Genomic DNA, 21,578 nt, shown 5'->3' with positions numbered 1-21,578 from the left:
ATGAATGAATAGATCTAAGAAATGATCGATAGTGGATGATGTTGTCATAAATGAGAACAGTAGGGTCTCCTCAAGAAAATACTCAACCTCACCTGCTAAAAATGATCAAACTGGAATCTTATCGATACCAAATACCTCACTGAAGAAATCAAAAAAGACAGCTATGTTAACCACACCTCATGAAGGCAATCATCAAAATCAAGACAGTGAAACATATGCAGGAAATGAAAAAACAATGGAAGAGGAATCTGCGGTGTAAAAGAGACTTGAGATACATGTCAAATAATCCTCACAAATGGGTCTTATTTGGATTGAATTTCAAACAAACTATAAAGAAACTATGATAATCAGAAAAATAGGAAAACCAAGTATTTGAAAATATTTGTGATGTAATAATGGTATTGCATTTATGCATGTAAATTATTTTTAATAAAATATTTACAGATGAAATAACATGGTGCCTGGGATTTGCTTCGAGATATTCCAGTGGCAGGGAGTAAGTGGAGGTATAAATGAAAAATAATGTGTGTTTTATACATATACATATTGATAATTACTTAATCCGGGTGGCTCAATACACGATATTTTTTCTCCTTTTGTACATGTTTGAAATTTTCATTAATAAAACATTGTGGGGGTTTTTAATGTTTCTTTTTGAGAGAGAGAGAGAGAACATGAGTGGGAGGAAGGGCAGAGAGAGAGGGAGATACAGAATTCAAAGCAGGATCCAGGCTCCAAGCTGTGAGCACAGAGCCCAATGAAGGGCTCGAACCTACCAGCTGTGAGATCGTGACCTGAGCGGAAGTCGGTCACTTAACCAACTGAGCCAGCCAGGCATCGCAGTAATAAAACGTCTTTTAAAAGACACCAGGAGCACATGCACTTTAATACTTCAGGCTTGCATGAGCCCTAGGAGAAATCTGTCTCCCGAATACCATTGAGCTCACAGAGAAACTGACCAGAGTGTGTGTAGATTGTCAAAGTAGCAAATCCGTTCCACACCTGAGTTTCCAACACATTTCACTCCGCTCTTCATTTTCCAAGTCAAGGGAATGTCTTGCATGAGGACAAAGATTGCAGTGACTTCTCCAAGTGAACTTTCAAGAATAAGGCTAGTTGTTCAATGGTCAACTTTGGGCCCCAGGTTGATAAGCCACTAACGTTGATTGTTTCGCGTGTACTTGCTATTGTGATTTGCAGAAAAGACAGACAGCCTTGGTTGTTGGAGTTATAAGTTACCACTCATTTCTTTCTTATTCTCCGTGTTTTCTTTCTAGATATTTCCACACAATATACTTAGGTATCCGCAGCCGGCAGAGCGGGGAGAGTGACAGATGGAGGTTTTACTGGAAGATGGTGTATGAGTGCGCAGATGTGAGTATGCTGCACTTGCTAGCCACCTTTCTGGAAAGCGCTCCACAGCTGGTGCTGCAGCTCTGCATAATCGTACAGACCCATAGCTTACAGGCCCTCCAAGGTAAGGGCTTGCAATGTGGTGTCTGAATGGGGGGAAAGCTTGGCTACGTTTGTCACAATCCGAGGGACTGCTCTAACGTGCTTTGTTGACAGAGGCCATGGTGCTCCCTGGTAGAAGTCTGCTATGTGACACGAGAGTTTGTGAATGATGCACATTTTCTGCTTTACGATTACTTGCTCTGGCTAATTTATGCAACTACGGTTCTGGCTTGCCTTCAAGCTGCTCTCTGAGTAGGAAAAAGAATTGTGTGATTTGACATTTGGTCGGTGTGAAAGCAGAGGCAGCAGAATTTTTCTGGCTTGTATGGTAGAATGATTTCAGAAACCTTGGGGGGGGGGCGATGGCCTGGCTCTCTCTCTTTCTAATAATATTTATAACACACTTGAATATTAGGGTAATCTCCAGAGTTCCCTTTTGACATTAAGAAACAGAGAAACAGGGAGATTAAAAGGAAATGGTAAAGATGACCATAATATTGTTTTCAAATCATTGGGGAGAAAAATGTTGTCAATATTTAATAATATATTGTTTATATGTTAAGTTTTATAAAACAAATATCAGATTAATGGTTTTGTTTTGCTGTCTTGTTTGATAATCTCACCGGTCAGACTAACATTTGGAAGAGATCTGCCCTGATGTTTCCTTAAGATCTGATGGTCACGTCTTTTCTACCAGCAAGAAGACAAGACGGACCAGTGAGCCCATAAATGAATAGATGGCTGGCTGGATGTTGGATAGATCGCCATTTTCTAAATAAGGGGTTTCCCGGTAATTTGTCACTTCTGCAACTAAACAAATGTTATAACACAGTTAATAGGTTATAATGTGCTGGCTTTGTTTCGATCTCATTAGAGCCTTTACTGCGATGTCCTGCATGTTCATACGTGTTGCCGTCCCGTTCTGGGCCATATTGAACTTGAGATTTGATCTGGTGTGTCTGGGTAATCTCTGTAATGTCCTTGTAACTTTTTATAATGACAAGCGCATTAGTTTAGACTGAGCACTCTAACTGGCAAGGGGCGGGGGGCGTATTAGAGGAAAAGAAAACTGCAGAGTGTACCAGTACATGGGGACCTATTTCTTTGTGAATGTCTGGCCCACTCTGGCTCCACCACAGAATAGCTTTGGTCCAAGAAATTTGAGAAAAGGGTCAAAGAGATGCATGGGGTGTGATTCTCAAATGCTAAAAAGCACATTGGAAGAAAGAGAAAGGGGTGTGTTGGCATGGAAACAGATGAGAAAACAAGACATATGAATTAGCTGTGAACAATTCTTTTTAGTGGTGAAAGACCACAAGGTATACAGAGAGAGGATCTGGCTTTGGTCAACTCACTTTTTTGCCATGAGACCTTGTGCGAGTCACTTAATGTCTTGGGGGCCCCACTTCCCAAATGTAAAGGTCACAAATGAAACTAGGTGATCTCCAAACTCCTTTGAGCTCTATTCCATCCACATCAGTGACTGCCCAGTAACCTTACGGGCCACGTATATATGCATTAGGAAATGGTGTGTAAATAAGACACCAATTTAAAGGCAACATCAAACTAAATCTCTTTCAAGGCATCTGGTACCTATCTCCAGAACAATTTGACAATCTCTTAGTGTAAGCTACACAAGAGGAAAACCCAGGCCCAAATGTGGAGGGTTGCAAGCTGCCTTCCTATGGTCCAAGATTACTGGATGTCCCTACAAGTTTTCTAAATGATTTAGAAAATCATAGAGGAGTTTTTACCCTAAAGATGCTGAAATAGAGCAAGAAAGGTGAGAGAGGGCCTAAGAAAATGAGACCACTTCAGTTCGAGAGTTTTATAGAGAAAAGGCAATCCTTAGTTTTTCTCCATTATTCATTCTCAACATAGGAATCAAAATTTCTGTTTCTCAGAGTTGTGGCTCTTCACTGACACCTGGTGTCCCCAGCTCCTCTGGTAAGCTCACATTTGCATGAGGCTTGCTCTGGGAGCCAGACCTCATCTTTGGCCAAGGCAAGCCATGCTGTCAAAACTGGAAAGCTCTAGGGGAAATATGTTCTGCAGCGCTCCCAAGGTGGTCAAAAGACTTGGCCGATTCAAAGATCACTAGGCTCAATGCAAGTCATCAAGCACAAGCTGAGGTGTGAGCCTTCCAGGTGGAGCTTAGTGTTACATTTTAAACAAGGGAGGTGGGCAGAAAGTTACGTTGAAAGGCCAAACAGGGGAAGTACCTGAGAGCAAACAACAACCCCAAAACCTCCAGCAAATCAAGGCATTTTCAAGAGAAATCTGTCTTCAGAGAGAGCTCCCAAATTCAACCATCTGCTGATACATGATCCCGCTTGAAATGAACCAGCTTATAAATTAAAGGATGTGAATACATTACAGGAACAGAGGTTTTCCCCTTTAGGAAGAGAAAAATAAATGGGATAGAAGCTAGTCTGACATATATTTTCATATATATTTATGGTATAAGTTTCTTGGGATTTATCTGTAAAAACAATACTCTGTAATGAACGCAAATAATCAATGGCATGAACCCTCTGAAGTATTTGCAAATAGCTCAGAATTAAAATTTTTAAAATATTCTTATTTAGTGGATAGAGAACAATCCAAAGTCTGCAAGTCATTCTTGTATATGACTGTCTGGAATTATTTTTTTAAATTTTTTAAATTATTATTTTTTTATACATTTATTTATTTTTGAGAGACAGAGTGAGACAGAGCATGAGCGGGGGAGGTGCAGAGAGAGAAGGAGACACAGATTCCAAAGCAGGCTCCAGGTTCTGAGCAAGAGTTCAGCACAGAGCCCAACACAGGGCTCGAAACCACAAACTGTGAGATCATGACCTGAGCCAAAGTTGGACACTCAACCAACTGAGCCACCCAGGCCCCCCTGGAATTATTATTTTTTTAGGGTAGAGACAATAATGCTTTTTTATCCCAATTTCAACCATCTCTTACTCTCTGAAGTTCTCTCTTTTAAAAACCAGTAAGAAAATCAAACCAAAAAAAATATGACCTGTTAAAACTGATGCTTAAAAATTGTATTCTCCTTGTGTAAGTTGGCATAGCCCTAAAACACTGTGAGCTGTGAAAATCCTTTCTCAGCATTCCTTGCTTACTGATAATTAAGTCAGAGATACCTCATTGTACTGGAGGCTGACAGGCTCAGTGGAGAGCCATGCAAGTAAAGCATAATTTTTTCAGTGTCCCCTGTCCCAGGAAGGGCACTTTGGCTTCTGTCCTCAGACCAGGAATCAGAGTAGAGCAGAAATCTGAACATGAACATCTAGTCTTTTCACTCCACGGTGTCACCTTAAACAGAATTGCTGCCCTTCATTGGATCTGGAATTTCCCTCAGAATATCTGTCTCTGAAGCATAAGAAATACACAAGAAGGTCCAGTTGTACACGCATAGCTAAGATGGCGCATGGTGCCTGAGACCACTTAGTACAGCATCCTGTGTGTGCTTAGAGAGGGTGAGAGAGGAAGGAAGGAAGGAAGGAAGGAAGGGAGGGAGGGAGGGAGGGAGGAAGGAAAGAAGGAAAAATGGAAGGAAGGAGGGGGGGAAATGAAGGAGAAAGGAAAGGCATGGAGAGAGAGAGGGAGGTAGAAAGACTGCCTGGTAAGCCGAGATGGGCAATGGTGTACCTATTAGTCTCCATTTGAGGACACTGCTCTTGGTGTTAAAGATGTAAGATGTGGTCCAAGGGCTGCCTGTCCTCTTTTCAAGCAACATCTCAAACCCATCCAGGACCATTGATTGTATCTACGTGGTACAAGCGAAGGTAGAAGGCTGACTGTCTACCTTCTATAGAAAGAAGTTACACTACTTGACCTTTGAGCAAGCTAGGCTAGAGGCTCTCTAAGTCACTTTTAGTTTTGGGAGTGCACTTCTCCGAACACTCAGTGTCGGTTGAGTGGACCCAGCCTCCCATAGTTGGCAGAGAAGATATTGATTCAAGTACAAACAAGCATCCCCAGGTCTTCGATAGCAATGTAGCATTGTTCAATGCCATGTTCCATGTGGCCAAAGGGTGTGCTCCATGGAGCAGCCCAGGGAGTGCTGGGCTGGGCCACCACACACTATGTACTTTTCCCAGTGAGTGTGTGGAAGCCACAGCTCCGGCTAATGCAGCACAGTCACCTGGCCACCAGAGCCGGGTGCATGCCCACCAGTGAAGCCATCATGCAGGAGAGTGATCCCTTAAAAGGAACCATCTAGGTAAACCGAAAGGAATCTGACCATCACTAGATACAAGTGGGTGCCAATGTGCTAACCCAAGCGTTTCCCCTTTTTTTCAGCTGGCTTAAGCTCTTCATTTCCAATTTCCACCTTCACTTGTCATTATTAGAAAATCTCATGTTACACTCTCCATGCATTTGGCTGTGGTGTGCCGAGTGAGTGACAAATAAATGCCTTCCCACAGGCCATGTGTCCAGGACAGCTTTGTTGAGCAAGAAAAACACCAACGCCCACTTCGATCCTGACTTCTTCATATCCAAAACCCCACGTGTTGCCCCTTTTCCCAAGAGTTTATCCTTAAATATTTCGTGAGAAGGAATGAGTTTTCACTCCTGGGGGTGGGAAGAAGTTTCTAATGATTCATTTCTTCTCTCACGTCCCATGAGATCGCTGGGGAAGTCACATGTTAAGGGGCTGTCTTCAAACATCCAGCCCTGTCCCCAGAAAACGAAGGTAACTAAGACATCCCTGAAATGTGAAAAACACCTCATTTGCCACGTCCTGATGAGGACTTTCCAGACCCAAATCGTGGAGTGCCCAGTTGTTGAACTTTGCAGCAAAGGTAGAGCCACACCCGGCTACCTTTATGTGGTTCAGGTCAGAGAAGAAACCCAGCTACCTCCAGGCTAAGGTCCTTCCCTCCTCTGCGAGATGATTGTCTCCGCATGCGCCTGGTTCCACCTCTGGGTTCCTTCAGGAGAGGAGAAGCACAGGCAAGAGTGCCAGCCTGTGAGTGGGACTGTGTCCCACATCCCTTTAGATCTGTCTCCTTTGCAGTTGCTATTTTCATTAGTTAATTAACACATTTATCCAATGTCTATTATGTGCATGATGGTGTGTGAAGCTCTACAAAACTTGTCCTAAAAACAGTTCGTTTATTATTAAAAGTGTATAATGTGACATTATAAACAACGTGACAAAATATATTTAGAAACACCTAATTTATCCGGGTGTATTCTAGAATGTTCTATTCTCTCGATGGGATACTTTGAATGAGAGGAGCCCTTAGACTATATCTAGCTTGCCCTCCCCCACAGAGGGCCCACCGAGCCTCTGCTTGAGCCGTTGTTCATTATAAGACAGTTCTGACTGAATCACAGAACCTTCTGAAAAGGGCCTTCAAGGGCATCTAGCCCATCACTGTACCCGACACATGAATCTCTGATCAATTCCATCTTCACTCCCTGCATTCAGTTTCAGGGTCCACCCTCTCACCAGGAAGGCTACTCATTATCATAAGTCTCATAAGCAAAAGCTCTCCTCTCCAACTCTGAGAAGGCAGAACCCCATCCCCTCCATGGAATGTTCTTCCCAGTGCCCTTAGTGCCTTGAATGTTCATGCCAAGCAGGTTACTTTTAGTCCATGGGCACAGTTGTCTCCTGGAGTTGAGCTGAACACGTCACAGGAGTCATTGCGGGTTTCTGAAGCTGCTCATTTTAACTTCTTCCTTGTTCTTGTGACCACTTAGTTTACTTAGATGGCATGTAAGTTAGATGAAATCTGAATATGAAAAAGAGAGGTGTTTCTGGGAAAGCTATGCTGCATTTTTAGGCAAATAGATCAGACCAGAGCAGGGGAGTGCTTTCCTAACCACGTAGCATCAAAGCGTTGGGACCCCTCTCCTGTCACCTGTTGTCTGGCCCTCAGAGGTGGTTTGTGCTGCGCTGAGTGTGGTGGGTCAAGGGAGCTGCACCCTGGCCACTGCTCCCCTGCAGCGTGGTGTGCGTGCCGGTAGCCACCTGCCCTCCTTTGCACGGTGCTTGCCAAGAGCTGTATGCAGATACCTTTCATGTCCCCAGACCACTCTGTGGGTTTTAGTATTGTATCTCTGAACATTAGCTGTCGGGTTTTTGTTTCTGTCTTTGTTCTTTTGCTTTTTCGCTTTTTGTGATGATATGTCAATTACAGTACCATTCCTAATCAGGAATGCAGACCGTGTTAGACACTCCGAAAGAAGAGATTTAAATCAGGCTGTCTACTGCATGGATGCTGAGAAGCTGAGAGGACAAAAAAAAGCAGATGTCATAAAAGTATGAGATTCCTAATGAAGGGGAGAAACTCCAAACCCCAGAGCCAGAGGAATGAAAGAAAAGGAGCTCAGATCTCGGGGCAGGGCACAATCTGATGGGTGTGGCTGACAAAGGGGCCGGGCACAGCAGCTGCCGACCTTGACATTGACCTGTCTAGAAGGCGGCCAGGAAGGGATGGAGCAAGGGCCCCTGGGCCTGGTGAGGCTGTGCGGGACCAAAAGAAGCTGAGGACAGGAGGCAGGATCTTTAGAGGCTGGTGACGATAGGATGTCCATCTGAGCTGGAATCCAGAAAGAGTCTCCTCTCCTACTGCCTTCCAAGCTCCTCCCAGTTCCACCTCTCAGCAGAACTTCATGGGAAACCAGATGGTTGGAGGCCCTGGAAAACTGCAGAGATTTCCCCAGCCCCCCAGTCCCCACCCTCAGGCAAGGGGTAACACATTCCCCATTCTGTTGTGTTACTTTTGTCTGCTTCCCACTGAGAAATGGTAACCAAGCTTGTTAAAGCCGGAACGACCACTGTATGAGACTGATGCAGAGGCTTTATTTAGATCCTGAAGGTTGCCTCATGTAAAAGACATCCAAGTGGCCGAATTTGGCGACGGATATGTCTTCCTTCAGCGTATGACCACAGAGCTCAAGTGGTCACACAGCAGTGCCCAGCAATCTTACCTTATCTCTCCCAGAGATTCACTGTCCTGCCCCCAAACTGTTTCCTACCTTCTCCTGTGTTCTCATACTCCCAGCACTTTATGTCTGTCTCTCTAAACTATTGGCCTCCCTTCTTCTTTCAGTGAGAAAATGGAAGCAGTCGACTAGGAGCAGTTTCATTTTCCAATCTAACTGTACCGCTCTACCAGCTTCTACACCCGTCCATCCCGCATCCCTCTGTTTACAAGGATAAAGTGAGCACTCACCTGCCCATCCACTCCTCCTCTGTGCTGGATTCCATTCCTGCTCACCTCCTCAAGCATCTTCTTCATGCCATTAGCCTCTCTCCCTCTCCTGCATTGTCACCTTTTCATTTTGCTGGATTGTTGAGAGCATCCTGCAATAACTCCCATCTTTATTAAAGGAAAAAAATTGGCCCTTATTACCTACTACCATAGTACCTTCTTGCTCTTCACAGACTCCTTGAAAGATATGGTCTACCCTCTCTCCTCTTCTTCGCTTCCTATTCTCTATATCTGGTTTTGTTTTATAAATTTTAAACTTTATTTTTGAAATAGAACACATGCACAGGAAAGGACACAACCATCATAAGAAACTGCTACCAAGAGAGGAATGTTAGCAGGCTTACAGAGGCTCTGCTCTAAACACATCCACATTGGCGTCTCCTCCATTCCCCCTAAGTATGATCACTATTCTGATAAATTGGTTTTCCAGGTTTTTGAGGTTTTTATACATAGAACCATACATTGTTGTACATGTGTGTGCATGTGCATGTATGCATGTTTCTGGGTTTTTATTTTCATTCAGCATTATGCAAGTCACCATAACTCACTCTCATGCTCTAAAAGCATTGTATGAACAAACCTCAGTTTATTTACCCATTCTGCTGTTGTTGATGGAAACCTGGTTTGTTCTCATTTTGAGAGCGTTATGAATAATGTTACCGTGGATGGTTTTTATGTGTCTTTACACATGTATACATATTTCTCTTGGGTTAATACTCAAGAGTGAAATTGCTGAGTCATGGAGTACAGGCACTCTGGACTTTCGTGGATGATGCCAAAGTATTTTCCTCGGTGGTAGTACCAAATTACAGTCATTGCTACAGCAGTGAGTTTGTGTTGAGATTGCTCCAAATCCTCTCCGACATTTGGCATTGTTGGTCTTCTCAATTCTAGCTCTGAGTGGGATCTCCGTGTGATCTGTATTTGCATTTCCCCATAACGATCAAGCTAAAAAGTGTCCTTGATTCTTCGCTGTTTCCTCACTCCTTTATCCAATCATTCAGCAAGCTCTATCCAATCCACCTTTAAAATATGCCTCCAAACTGATCCCCTACACCACCTCCACCACAACCTCCTCCAAGCCACAGTGTAACTCGACCTCTCCCACGAACTGTTCTCCCTGCCTCCTCCTTGTCTCCACACGGTCTATTTGCCATATAGCAGCCATAGTGATCATTGTATCTTTTTTCATTTTACTTCACTTTTTATTATTTTTTTAATGTTTTATTTATTTCTAGGAGAGAGAGAGAGACAGCGTGAGCAGGGGAGGGTCAGAGAGAGAGGGAGTCACAGACTGAAACAGGCTCCAGGCTCTGAGCTGGCAGGCAGCACAGAGCCCGATGCGGGGCTCGAACCCACGAACCGTGAGATCATGACCTAAGCGAAAGTCGGACGCTTAACCGGCTATGCCGCCCAGGCGCCCCTTTACTTCACTCTTTAAAACTCTGGTGATTCTTCATTGCAGTGAAAACAAGTTCAACCCTTTTTTTTTTTTTTTAACGTGTGTGACAAGCTGCCCAGGTTTGGCACCTCAGCACCTTCTACTCTTCATCTCCTCACCCAAGTCTGGTAGCACTAGCCTGCTATTTCTTAGATGCACCATGTTGGCATTTGCTGGGCCTCTGCCTTGTCAGTGCCTCTAATCCTCACATGACTCAGCCTCTTCACTCAGGACCACATTCAAATATCACTTCTAAAACCCACATCACCTTCCCCACCAATAGACTCTCCTTTTCTCCACACTCTGTGTTATTTTCACCATAGCCAATTGAAATTGTACTCATTCACATGCATTATTGCTATTTTTATTCTGTCACCCCTAGTGGAGGACAGGCTGTATGACAGCAAGGAATGTAGAGATGACACTGAAAAATAGAAAAGGGCTCAAAAAGTATTTGACTAAAGAATTTATGTAACTACCACATTCAGGTAGTTTCTCAACTGGACTAGGCAATACAGACTGCTGTTTAAGTTTCCATGGAAAATCATAGTGTTATTTTACATAGACGAAAGACATAATATAAGCTCCCCCATATACTGTATTTAAAAAATATATTTATTTATTAGAGGGAGAGCACGCTAGTGGGAAAGGGGCAGAGAGAGGGGATCAGAGGATCCAAAGAGGGCTCTGTGCTGTCAGAGCTGTGTTGAGGCGGGGCTCAAACCCACAAGCCATGACATCATGACCTGAGCTGTAGTCAGACACTCAACCAACTGAGCCACCCAGGTGGCCCCCAAATACTGTATTTTTACATATTTGGAAATTTTAAAATATTATCTTTTGTTCTCTATCATTTCTGCTATTCAAGATAAAATAGAAAGCACAAATATACACAAAGGAGAAAATAAAAACCATCTTCCTGACAGAAGTAATAAACATCCTGCCACTGAGAAATAATTAGTGATTACATTTTATTGCTTTTCCTTATAGACTTCTTTCATGCTTTAGTATATGTTACATTACAATAGAATAAAATACGGCTACTGTTTTATAACCTCTTTTTTGACAACACATCACCAACATACATCCAAAACTATGTGTATATAGTTCCTACACCATTTCTAACAACTACATACTTTACCAACATGGATTACCTTTTTCTTTTCCATGAATGTTCTGTTTTTTAAAATTATTAAGTTATCAAATTATAGTAAGAACTAAATCCTTGCCTATAGCCTCCGTTTTTTCTCAAAGATAAATACCTAAAAGTGAAATTGCTGGATTTCAGGGCAAGCAGGGTTTCAAGGCTTTTGATACATACTTTCATTGGCAATTTTAAAGCACACTTCTTAGGAAGAATTCTGCAATGTCTCAAGTTTCTGATCTAGAAGCACAAGAAGTCAGTGAGAACAACAATCGTGATAAGGACCGAAAAATGAGCAAATCTCTTGATATCTAGGAAAGAGCTCTTAATCATGCCCATCGGAATAGGAAGGGCTTAATTCCAAGAAGTATCCTCATCTTTCCTTGTTACTTCATTTATCCACCTTTATAAACTTTATGAACTCTGTTCTCTTAAGCAGCAGCAGTTCATTGTTGATGAAACAAACTTTTAAGAACAGCTCCATCAGAAACGTTTTTTAAAAAAATTTTTAATGTTTTATTTATTAATGAGAGAGAGACAGTATGAGCAGGGGAGGGTCAGAGAGAGAGGGAGATACAGAATCGGAAGCAGGCTCCAGGCTCCGAGCTGTCAGCACAGAGCCCGATGCAGGGCTCGAACTCAGGAGCTGTGAGATCATGACCTGAGCCAAAGTCGGAGGCTTCACTGACTGAGCCACCCAGACACCCCAGAAACTTTTGATTTGAGCTGAAATTGTAAAAAAAAAAAAAAAAAAAAAAAAAAAAGGCAGGCAGGTGTGTTCCTCAGAACACATGACAAAAATCTGACCAAAGAAAACTTATAAAGGGTTAACAGTACAAAACATATAAGACAGCAGCCTCTACCCTGGAACAGTTGAGATCCCTTATGGCTTTATAAATATACTAAATTTTTCCAATAGCATTTAGTGTAAAGCCCTGCTGGGGACTGAAAAAATAAATAAAAGACAGCATGTCCTCCCTTCCAGGTGCTGACAAACTAAGTAGAGGCTGCAAAAAACAAGGTAACGTAGTGATGATGCCTGCGCTCAAAGGCTATTACACTTTCCTTCCTGGGAGCGTGGACCACCACTTGGCTCATACTAGGCAATCAATGGGTGTTTGTTGAATAAAATGAAGAATGAACACCTGCTATGTGGCAGAGACCTCTGCTAGGTATGATTGATACAAAAACAAATGACCCAGCCCCTGGTCCCAAAGAATTCGACCCACTGGAAAAGAAAGACCAAAAAGCCATTTTAACTCTATTATACTCTATGTTCTATGTGGCCATGTTAAGGCCCTTTGGTGACACAGAATGAACCCTTCTGGACAATGTTACAGGGGAAATAGAAATGTCATGCTTGCTGACTCTTCTCACGAAAGATGTCAAGGAACATTGGAACCATCATGGAAGCTTTCATGGAAAGAATGGCCTCCGAGCTGGGGTCACAAATGATGCCTAACATTTTTTCACCCTCATTTAAAAAAAAATGAACAAAACCAGAAGCGGGGAGACCGGTGGTTTTATCTATCTATGCCTGTCTGTTCACCACTGGTAATAATAGTCTCCTCCAAGTAATGGGATTGTTGATATTATTTATAGCACACGATTAAGAGTTATTTCTCACACTTGAAAGATCTTTCTACTGGCAGGGCAGATTCTTGCATATATACTTTTGAAGAAATACAACCAAAAAAGAAAAAGAAGAAGAAGAAGAAGAAGAAGAAGAAGAAGAAGAAGAAGAAGAAGAAGAAGAAGAAGAAGAAGAAGAAGAAGAAAAGGAAGAAGAAGAAGAAGAAGAAGAAATACAGCCTACTTTCCTCTATCTCTTACTTTTCAATCTGTGTTTTTGCATTGTTTGGTACTTGGGATTCTCAAAAGGTAAATCAGTAATATAGTAAACTGCTAGTCTGCTTAATCAATACATATACAGAGTTGAATTTGAAACACTATCAACAACTTTGTGGGGAGAGACTTACAAAGCTGACATGACATGTCGGCCCATCCTGCTCCACTCTATTGAAAAGTATTGGCAGGATAAATCGTGGGTGTCGTGGGGGTAATGGTATTATTGATTCCTTTATTTCGCACTCAATACCCTCTGAGTCATGGTACCTCCCCAAGTTATACTTAGAAGAAAAGAGAGAAGCTTCATTTGCTTATGGATTCAAGTGCTTGAAATCAACTCTGCATGGTAGATCAGCGCCCAACACAGCTGTGAATAGTTTTGAATTTGAATCATTTTGAACATAATATGAAATAAGGGCCTGCCTATTTTTAGATTCTACTTAATTATCTCCAATAATCAAGCACCAATCTTGGTGTTTTTCCACTCAGTCTTCCTCCTCTCGCCCTCTCTCCTTCCCTGTAAGACGTGAGTGAGTTTGTACACATATTCAGGCACAAGGTCACAAACTGGGGTACTGGTGGGGGATCAACGGATAATAATAATAATTGCATACCCATGCCTACGGAGAGAAGAGACCCGGAGGTGCAGAGTGCTTGCTAAACCCTGGTGGATCAGAGAGGCTCACATAAATAAAGGGCTGTCAGCAGCGAATAGTGTCCCCAAACACTGATTCTTCCTTTGCCTTGCTCGTGGCTTTGTTTACCAACCTCCAACGCCCCCCCACCCCCCAACCAAATATCAGGAGCATTTCAACACTTCACACCTTCAAAAACACAGAAGCCCATGCTTATTTTCCATTTACTGGACCTTTGGCCCGAACTCAGAGCAGGTGTTTACTTTGCCTGAATATCGACATACTGTAATTATTGTTTCTAAACACTAAAAATCACTGCTGTGAAGAGTCATAACACTCACTCAGCAGGGACAAAGCAAGGGCAACTGAATACAAAATTCATGAGTGGCTTCACTGGGGCATTTCCCCGAATAGCTTTATTTCCTAGGAAGCCACAGACAGTCTGGGGAACAAGATTCTCTGACGTGATTCTGATTCACTGGGCGGATGGGGGAAGCTCCCACAATCACTGAAATAGTTTTAATCACGAAGCCTGTTCTTTATAGACACACTTTTGCCATCTGAAAGCCTACATCCCAGTCCAGAAACGTATTTTCCATTTATTTGTCAGATTGGAATTAGACTGAGTCTTACAGCATTCCTTAGACGCGTAAGTTAATATTGTCCTGATGATTCGGCAGGGGAACGAACTAGCCCATTTCCTGTCAAGTGATTCAAGAAAGGCTTTAAAAAACATGTCCCACTCGTGCCTAGGACTGTACATAGATGAGAGACCCAGGGCCCCACATACTGTCAGAGCCAGACGCAAAAGCTGGAGGGAAAAGAAGCAACTGATTAAACTGGTATGTAAACCTGCCTCCTCCATATAAAACCATGTGGAGACTCACTCCTCAGCTCACAATGAGCCTCTGATTGCAGAAGGGCAAGGCCCACATAGCTCTGTCTGCCTGAGGTTTGGTCAGCACTTTCATTGTGAGCCTGAATTCCCCCCAGCTTTCCACACAGCTGTAGAAAAAGTCGGAGAGTCTCCGAGATGAACAGGACTCCAGAACTCCCAAACTTTTTAACCATCCATTCAAATACTTGGACAACTCTCTGGGCCTCCCGTTCTCTGTCGTGGGGTGGATCTGTGGGACTTTCCAGTGGGTAGACGTCGACAGAGGTGAGAACTTCCAGATTTTTGGTAGCTGAAACGCTAATTTCATTGAATTCAAATGGAAAAAAAAAATCTAAAGCGTATCTCCCATGATGTAAACAGGAAACAGATATGTGTGCCCTGGACTTCAGGAATAAGTGACTGAGTCAATAAATGCACAGATGGTAAAATTCTCAGATTTAAAAAAAACGCAGAAAAGTAAAGTGGCTGCAGAAACCATTTGAAGTAAATTGCGGTTTTGAAATGTTTTGTGAACACAGAAGGAGACATTTATTTCAACATCAAGGATGCCACCTGATGAAAGTTGGATCTTAAAGAATGAGTGGAGTGGTAGTCTGCCGGGTCCTGAAGCGGAAGTCAGAGCATGAGGCACCTGTGTCCTCACACTGCCAACTCCAGGAAACAGTCGCAGAATAACATGAACTTGATCCTGAAGCTCCAGGGTCCTGAAAACCACTCTGTGCTCTTGAGGTCCAGCAATACATCTCTCAACAATAGGTTGCAGTGTCTTAAGTAGGAACTAAGGGAATCTTCATTAATTATTACATTCATTTACTCAATAAATATTTGTTGAGGGCCTATCCATGACAGACACTGATTTGAATACTAGGAAAATGAAGATGACCAAAACCATTTACCCTTGAAGAGCTTCGAGGCTAGTAATGATAAGCAACATATGAATGACTAAGTGCAAACATTGTCCTGGGTACCATGATACAAACAGACCCAGAGGACAGTGGACACCCAAAGAAGGGAGTGGCCCGCTCCACCTGGCCAGGATGGGAAAGGTTTTATCAACACTTCAGCTTGAGCTAAGTTGATAGCTGAGGCAGTAAAAATAGAAGAGATCACCTAGGGAGAGATCACTGGAGAAGGAAAAGGCCAAGAACAGAATCCTAAGGGTACCACCTTTTGAAGAGTCTAGAATGGAAGAAGAGTCAGTGAAGCAGGACAACATAAGAGAGAGGGAAAGATCAGATGAGCACAGTGACATGGTCGCCAAGGCAGATGTTTCAAAAGAAATGCCCATGAGGGACCAGTCAAGGGGAGAACTGAACAGAGCATCGGATTTGACAATTGTGCCATCACTGTGACACAGCCCAGAACATAACAGGGAAAAAGCTTCAGAAAGAAAAATGTGAATTAGAAGAGAAGAAGGAGTAGTAGTAACAGGGAGGGAATTCTAAATTATAAAGAGGAGAATAAAATGAGGAAAGTGTCCAAGAGCACACGGTTCAGGATAGAGGAATAAACGTAAGACTGTGTTGAAGGAACTGTTAAAAACTAGAATTGAGAAGCAGAACCAAAGCAAGATCTTTCTGGAACCCAGCTCCTGCTTCCTTATCCTGGTAGTTAGCAGAGGTTACTGTGAGTTAACAAGGGTGGTACCACCACTAACAGGTAAAGCTGAACCAGAGCCCAGAGTTCGGGGCTCTTTCCCATCAATAAAGGACCCCAACGTGGAGAAATTCCATCGAGAATGATCTTTTATGCGTTCATCCACCTCATAGCCCTACATGGGTTAGTTAACCACAATGAACATTAGCTTCTCTGACTGGAAAAGAACTTAACGATCTAAATCGCAGTGTTGTGTTAGACTCAAACAAACATGAAGAACCTCAGTCTCCTGTCTGGCAGAAGGAGGGCATTCAGCTATCCACCTGGTGACCATCTCCCTCCCTTCTTTCCTGTCTCAAAAGGAGAAGGGAAAAGAACACCCTCAGCAATTTTCCGAATTTGCTACGAAATGACGTTTCATAAGTCACATTTTATTTCTCTTTTAAGTAGATGTAGACCAATTGGAACTTATTTTACCTAACCTTGAAGTTAAATATTGACTTGCTCTCCCACTGAGAGTTCTCCAGCCGGCCTTAGGTTACACATGCCCTCCAGAGCCAATGCCAACCACGTTTCTTGTGCTCTTGTCTCTTGAACTCAGAGCTACCCCAGAGGGGTTGAGATCTCAGAGATCTTCCAGGAAATGCCACTTAGATTTTGATCTGTCCACTGACCTATATTTTTTAGCACAAAGTACTTTTAGTCTTGATTTTTTGAAACAGTATGTATTTATGGGGGGAACATGGGCCATGTCTTTAAATTTTCTAAGCACAGCATCTTCACTCCATTAGACATCGAAAAGTAATCTTTTCCCCACAAGCTCATTAGCGTTCATTCGCGAAGTGTTGATTTGAATATTTTCAGATATTTTCTTCAGTACTAGGAAAGCATAGGATTTATAAAATGGCAGGTCATGTTTTCTTCATTGCTAACTAGATTTTATTTTTTAGAACAGTTTTAGGTTCACAGCAAAAATGAGGGGAAGGTATAGATTTTCCCATGTGTCCTCAGTCCCCAAAGGATAGGCTCCTCTGTTAGCAACATCCTCCATGGGAATGATACATCTATTAAGAAGGACAAACCTACATTGATGCATCATTATGACCCCAAGGTCATAGCATACACTAGGGTTCACTGTTACTGCTACACATTCTCTGGGTTTGGACAAATGTATACTGACATGTATCTATGGTTACAAAATTATACAGAGTATTTTCATTGCCTTAAAAACCTGTGCTCCCTGTGTTCATCCTTCCATCCCCTCCCCTCCAGCCCCTGGCAACCACGGATCGTTTTACTATCCCCGTGGTTTTGTCTTTTCCAGAATGTCATATATTTGGAATCATAAGGTGTATATCCTTTCAGACTGGTTTCTTTCACTTAATAATGTGAACTTCAGGTTTCTTTTATATCTTTTCATGGCTTGATAGCTTATTTCTTTTTGCACTGAATAATATTCCATTGCCTACATGTGCTATAGTTTTTGGTTCGTTTGTTTGTGTGTTTTATTCAGTCACCTACTGAAGGACGTCTTGGTTGCTTTCAAGTTTTGGCAGTTAAGAATAAAGCTGCTATAAACATCTATGTGCAGGTTTTTATGTGGACATATGTTCTCAATACCAAGGAGCACAGTTGCTAGATTATATGGTTAGAGTATGTTTTGTTTTGTAAGAAACCACCGGACTGTCTTCCAAGGTGGTTGTACCATTCTCCATTCCCCTCAGCAATGAATAAGAGTTCCTGTTACTCCACATCCTCACCAGCATTTGATGTTGTCAGTGTTCTGGATTTTGGCCATTTTAATCGTGTGTAGTGGTATCTCATTGTTGTTTTAATTTGCATTTTCCTGATGCCATATGATGTGGGGCATCTTTTCATATGCTTATTGCCATCTGTATTTCTTCTTCAGTGAGGTGTTTTTTACTTGGGTTGTTGTATTTTCTCATTGTTGAGTTTTAAGAATTCTTTGTATATTTTTCTTTATCTGATCTGTTGTTTGCAAATATTTTAGTTCAGTTTGTGGTTTGTTATTTTGTTCACTTGATAGTGTTTTTGCAGAAGCTTTCATTTTAATGACATATCACTTATCCGTTCTTTCTTTCATGAACCAGGCCTTAGGCGGTGCGTCTAAAGAGTCATCACCATACCCAAGGTCATCTAAATTTTCTTCTATGTTAACTTCCAGGAGTTTTATAGTTTTGCATTTTAATTTAAGTCTCTGATCAATTTTGAGTTTATTTTTGTGAGGGTTATAAAATGTTTGTCTACATTCATTACTTTGCATGTGAATGTCTGGCTGTTCCAGGACCTTCTGTTGGAAAGGTTTTATTGCTTTTGCTTTTTTGTCAAAGATCGGTCGATTATATTTTTGGGTATATTTCTGGACTCTTTATTCTGCTCTCTTAATCTGTTTGTCAATCTTTTACCAAGATCACACTGTTTTGATTACCACAGCTTTATAGTAAATCTTGAAGTTGGGGAATGTCAGTCCTCCAACTTTGTTCTTCTCCCTCAGCATTGTATTGGCTATTCTGGTTTTATTTCTTCTTTTCCAATTTGTACACTTTTTACTTCCTTTACTGACATGTTAGAGGTGTCGAGGTTCAATGAAAAGCATTAGTCCAATAAGTGAATCACCATAAGGGATCATACTTCTTTGGCTTTCCTTGTTTCTCACCATTGTCTCTCTCTCCCTCCCCTACTGATATACATGCACGCCTACACATACACACATGCATGGTGACAGAAAAACAAATGTACCTGAGATTATAGGCACAGACTACTTGTCCAACTATAACACAATACTCAAAAGTCACAATGCCCAATGACAATGACACTTGTCCCTCTGCCACCACCCAGGGAATGAGAGAGAAATGCACACTGCCTGCTCAAGCAGCATAATGGAGAGGAAATTCAGATTCAAAAGACTGCTGTGAATCTTGAATCATGACCTAATAACTTTAAGCTGTGGCTCATTTCTTTACCTCTCTGCATCTGTTTCTGCAACAGAGGTGTGGGGAAAGCAAGCCCCACCTCCTAGGGCAGGCATCAGTGAGAATCTGCTGAGACAACATGAGGGACAAATGGTCTGTATCATACCTGGTGTATGGTAGGCACTCTTCCATGGGGAATATTTAATTCTAATGCACCAGTACCAGACAACAAAGAGCAGATCACATTTAACCAAAGTATTAACACAACCAGCAAGGCTGTGCTACCAAGTAACTCTGGGAATTAGTTAGGAATACATCACTGTTTGGGAAGGAAGGAAGGAAGGAACGAAGGAACGAAGGAAGGAAGGAAAGGAAGGAGGGGAGGAAAACTCAACAATGTGAAATATCAGAAGCCCAAAGCAAACCACCAGAACTGCATGAGTTTATTGTGCCTACATGCCCTGGTGTTGCCTAAATTCTCCACTTCCCCAATGCTTGCCAGGACATCTACATGCTGCACCTGCACTTCATGGACACAGGGGGAAAAATTATGAAACAGTAATCTGACATTATCAGACCCCAGAAAGGCACTTCTGGCAACACTAATTAGATTTTCTTCAGTCTTTTTTAATTTAGTAAGTTCTAGGAGAAGATCACACCTCTCCTAACACTTATAAAGAGAATTTGTGAGCGAGACTAGATGCGAGTAATACCTGTTTGATGCTTAAGGCAACACGTTGCCATGGTACTGATCAGATTTTGTCTTCATCTGGGAATAGGAATTAAAACTGACAATGTTGGAGTGTAACTGTTTTTGTTTGCCCCGATAAGCTGTGTTAGGGCCTGGATAGAGAAGAGGGCTAGTTTTGTTGTTGCTGTTGTTGTTTTCTGGTTGTGAAACAACAGTGCATTAAAACGAATGGGATATGAAAGAGTGCAATGAGTTTAGGGAAACAAAGAATCCCCCAAAGGAGCTCATTATTCTCATACATTTACATTATCAAAGGATGTGGAAATGCCAAAAAGCGAGTTCTTAATGGTCAGAAGCAGCGATGTCATCTCTGAGCCAAAGAGAGTGAATCGGTGACTAATGGGGAACAAGTGCAAGATTGATCTGGAAGCCTAATTGGCTATTTTTATGGCTTTAAAATTCTGATCTTATATTAGAGCTATAAAATATCCATTGTGCTTCAGGGAACATCTGTGCATTTGGCTCTCATAATAAAAGAAATATTGCGAATCAAGAGAGGTAGCTGCAATGGAGAAAAACAAGAGGCTGATTAACTTGAAATTCGGGAAAGTGGTTGCCCATGGGAATGAGGGGACGGGGGAGGAGGGGCTTCACAGACATCGATAATGTTCTATTTCTTAAGTTGAGGGTGTTTTATTATTTCTCTCAGAACTCCACATAGACATTGCATATGCTCACAACAAAAATCTGCTTATAGAGGTAAAGAGAATAGAATATGGCAGGTCAATGGACCGGGGGCGGTGGATTCAAGTCTTGACTCTACTACTAAGTAGCGAAGTGATGGGTATGTCACCGTGTCTGACCTCAATTCTCTCATCTGTAAAATAAGGCATGTTCATTGGTCACTATACTCCATTCCAGCTTGAAAACTGTCCAACTTAATGTTTGTCATATGGAATACAATATCGCTGACTTGATCTCGGTGGGGAATACTATTTTTGTCACATAAAACCAACAAAATCCTCCAGTTACCATTCAATCATCCGCCTCCATTTGATTAGCCAAGTTATTCCCTTAAACCAGGGGAGCCCCTAGAGTCAATCATGCTCATCGTTGAGCAGAATTTTGGTGATTCCTTATAAGGCACAAAATTATGAAACTTACACTGTGGGAGTCAGGGGTCCTGACACTGACACTCCACACGTCTAGGTCAACTCCGTGTGTCCGCTTCTCTGAATGGAAGATAGCAATATACTGAACTCCAGTGGTATCTAATTATTTTAATCATCAACTGCAGGTACTTCACATTTTCCCCAAAATTAGCAAAAAAAAATAATGCTTTTCAGGACAGGGCTAATCACCATAGTGTTTCAAGACAATGCTCCCTTTTGGTGTGCAGACTCAGGAATGTAGGCATCTGCTTTCCTCGTTCTTTCCACAAGTATTTATTTATAGAGTGCCTACCGTGGGCCAAGACCTGTACTGGCTGCTGATTCCTACTCAATTTCAAAGCATGGATAGGAGATGTGATTATTACAAATGTGCCCCCGGGCAATGTAGCAGATTTCCCGGGTGCTGGTGCTCACTCATCCTCATGTGGATTTGTGTGTCAGATGAGAATACACTTGGGCTGCCGCCTTCCACTTCTGGTTTTGTTTCAGGCCCAGTGTCAACTGAGGCAGAATACACTCTTGTGAGCCTTAGCCTCCAT

The 21,578-nt window shown here is 42.2% G+C and overlaps 1 protein-coding gene across 1 annotated transcript in view; it reads left to right on the top strand.

Moving 5' to 3' along the window:
- Window positions 1-21,578, top strand: part of XKR4 (XK related 4) — a 419,608-nt gene that overhangs the window by 265,860 nt on the left and 132,170 nt on the right. Inside the window, 1 exon segment of the mRNA XM_077758267.1 lies at window positions 1,278-1,477. Coding sequence (XP_077614393.1) covers window positions 1,278-1,477 — 200 coding nt within the window.

The sequence above is a fragment of the Crocuta crocuta genome, unplaced genomic scaffold (assembly GCF_008692635.1).
Source record: "Crocuta crocuta isolate KB4526 unplaced genomic scaffold, BGI_CrCroc_1.0 scaffold338, whole genome shotgun sequence".
Lineage (NCBI taxonomy): Eukaryota > Metazoa > Chordata > Mammalia > Carnivora > Hyaenidae > Crocuta > Crocuta crocuta.
This window is presented reverse-complemented; position numbering and strand designations above follow the sequence as displayed.